General features: G+C 31.6%; 1 protein-coding gene across 1 annotated transcript in view; it reads left to right on the forward strand.

The window, feature by feature from the left end:
- Window positions 1-1,542, forward strand: part of LOTGIDRAFT_162976 (hypothetical protein) — a gene marked incomplete at both ends in the record, with an annotated part of 3,181 nt that extends 1,639 nt beyond the window's left edge. The window contains one exon of the mRNA XM_009059038.1: window positions 1,427-1,542. Within this exon, the coding sequence (XP_009057286.1) occupies window positions 1,427-1,542 (116 nt within the window). The remainder of the gene's footprint in view (window positions 1-1,426) is intronic.
- Window positions 1,543-3,518: the final 1,976 nt, after the last annotated feature.

Genomic DNA, 3,518 nt, shown 5'->3' on the forward strand with positions numbered 1-3,518 from the left:
TTTTTCACCTTCAATTACTGACAGCTGGTAGATTTGTATCATGAGAAAGAATCTAAGATATTTTTTACAAATACTGGAATTTCATTCATTATTTTGCTATTAATCTCCAAAACACAAGCATTGGTATTATTCGGAATTGGTCATTTGTGGTTTAAATGGTCATAGAAAGTGCTTCAGTTTGTCTTTGGTATGTTAATTTTTTTGTAAGCATATAACTGTATTACCAAATTAAGAATTTCAAAAAGCTGTATAAAGATGTTATTTCACTTTTGGATGAACTCAAATTAAGAAATTAAGAAAAATAGAGAAGAAATCAGCAAAATTTGGAACCACAAAATTTTTGTTTTCAATGAATGCACTACAAAACTTTTAACATTTAAGATTCATAAATTCTGTTTATTTTAAAGTTACCCTTTGATCATATGTTCAATATATTGAAACCAATACAGACGCCATATTTGCTGGATGTACAATTTACATGCTTGTGTCATGAAATCCTATCTTATCTATTGTTTAAAGGGGTGGAGTAAAATGAGCTCTAGTTACACTGTTGTAACTGACAAAATACAGTTATTGTTTCTTTTTACTTTACACTTTGACAGTTGGAAAACTTGAATTAGCTATATCTATTTCTCCTCTGTTTGAATTTGTCATTTGAGGAAGATTTTTGATTTGTAACAATTAAATCCTTTTGACTTGGGTGAAATTGATGCTGCATGCATGTAGCTCTTTGATAAGATATTTCCAGTTCTTACAGAGAGAGTTTCATATAATTAATTGAACCTCTTCTAGTCATTCATTTTTGGCGTATACTTAACCTTCTTTTTAGCCTCTGCTCTAAAGAGACAGACTCCTAAACATTTTCATTTTGCAATAACAGAAACACAACTGATAAATATAGATCCCGCGTTCTATGACTGTTATGGTGGTAATAGAATATTCAATGATCTATGATGTATGGTGTGTGTCAAGGTATCAGACAACTATTAACAGATGTTTGTATAAAGTGTAGGGGGTAGTCTGCTAGTTGTTTTGATGTTTAGACATATTTTTAACTATGACATTTATATCTTTACCTTTACATTCTACAGATTTCTGCCATTTCTTAGTTTCATTCATCTTCTCTTACTATCATTCACCTGATCTGATAGACTTAGAATCTTAAACAAGAAACATAATGAATGAATTGAATATCCAACTGTTTACTAAATTAAGTTATAGGCTAAGGAATGAAAATTGGAAATGTCTTGCTAGGACAGTTTTCGATTCCAGTTTGAATTCCATCTTTTGTAGTATCAGTTACTATTTAGAAGCATACCTTTTCAAAATACCTGATATCACTGGAAAAATTTTCAGATAACCTTTTATTTTACAACTTTCATATCATTTATGGCATCATATTGTTTATAGATTGTCATTAGTTCAGATAACTTAAAAGAAATTTTGTTGTCATGGAAATTGGAAATGTTTAAAGTCATTGATTTAAAGGATTATGGATGGGCAGAGCCAGGTTTAGGTTCGAAAGGGGAGAGAAAAATCTGAGATTGCCAAAATTTCTATCCTAGTTTATGAGATTTTTGCCCGAAAAACTTGCTTTCGGGCCTCCCCTCTTTGGCTCTGCCACTGATGGGCATTCTTACTTTAAAGATTTCCAGATCTGTCCACCTAAAATATTTATGTAGAAAATGAATGAAGACAAACAAATAAACAAGTAAGTCAACATAGTGACAAGCCCTTGATCAGCATGGTTATAGTATAGGTAAATACTGGTTGAACATATTAAAACAATCAACTGTAGGAGATCGTGTTATTATTGGCAGAATTCTTTCAATGACGCCAAATTCCTCCTGGAACTCTCTAGAATGAATCGTTTCAGATGTTGAAAATAGCAAATATGTTAAGATATGGACAGAAAAACTTGGTGTGTCACAAAAATCATTCTGTTTGCAACCATACAAAATAGACTCATGTGGAATTGGACTGTTAAACCTGTGATAAAGTCGTTGTTAATATTGTCTGTCAATTATTACTGATAATACATTGTTACTTGTACAAGTGTTGATACACTTTTATTGAATTGCAGAAGTACTAAATGTCATATTTTCATCATGAACGTAATACAAATAACTTTAATTGAGCTCTGTCAGCTGGTTAAGAATGTCTACATGTTTTATTGATGATATTTTAACAAAATATTATTGAACAAGTCTTTTATTTACTTTTTTCTATTCATTCATTCCTGTTCTTTCATTCATTCTTAAGTTCATTCATCCATTCAATCTATCCTGTCTGTATTTTAAATACCAGTGTGTTAACAGATAGACATATGAGTTTATATTTCTTTGACTTTATCAGATAGATCATTATCATATATTTCATCATTTCACACATGTATACTGGCTCAGTGTAAAGATATCAAATGATGGTAAAAATATTCTCTTGGGATCTCATCATATTACAATCTATCAGCTGATCTTTATAATTTAGTTACTGTGACTTGAAAGATTCTATGAGACTTCAATTTGTGGTCTTTGAAAGTGGTGTTCAACCAGAGCATTTAGGTAAAGTAAGCCAAATTCTGCAGCCCTCTATGTGCAATCCATGAATTCAATACCTATATTTGATATTCTAAAGGCATAAAGCCTGTGTCATATCATTTCATTTGTCTGCTGTTCCTTTGCAAATATAACCATAAGGAATAAGCTCTTTGATTTCCAGGTGAAACACCAGTTGATGTAGGTGCTCATTGTTTATATGTGATAATGTTCATGGAAGATTTATATATTTTTTTTCTTGATAACCAACTTGATGCCTTTTAATCCCTTTGTCGTCCCTTTAATGATATCACAGCAACATATTCTACCTACTGAGTTAGAAATCTTACTAACCTTTGGTTTGATGTTATCTGGTGATGATCTAACAGTAAGATAACACCAGAGTTTATTTGTACATTATGTCAGCTCTTGTGGATACAGTGTTAAATGCTAAAGGTGTTACTATGAAGGATAAAGGTGTTACTATGAAGGTTATCTCCCCATGTATCTTATAGTAACACCTTCAGAAATTGTTGAGTTCAGAAACTGAAGAAATCGGCAGAAGCAGAATTTGTGAAAGAGCTTTTGTTGGCATCCTGATCATCTTTAAGAGAGATAGTCAGCGAAATATCTTCTTTAACTGCTTTATTTTAGATACCTGTAACACTTTTTGAAATTGAATTGCATTAGATGGTTCTTCAATAGGATAATGAAAATTTCCTTGAAAGATTAGACTATAATCACTTTCAGGAATTTAAAGGGAGTGACGTCATTAAACACTTAGTTTTAGTGGAATTGCAGGAACAACACAGGTCTGATTGAAAATTAGAATGGTGCAAATTGATCAGTGTCCCCGATACACATAAAAAATAATGAAACCTCCCTTTAATAGCATTATCATTTGCAGATCGATCAGCATATGTTTTTGGTTTTTTGTCAGACTTTTCGAAGTCTGCTTTCGGCTCATGACTGAACCATTATTTA

This window comes from Lottia gigantea (assembly GCF_000327385.1).
Source record: "Lottia gigantea unplaced genomic scaffold LOTGIsca_37, whole genome shotgun sequence".
NCBI lineage: Eukaryota > Metazoa > Mollusca > Gastropoda > Lottiidae > Lottia > Lottia gigantea.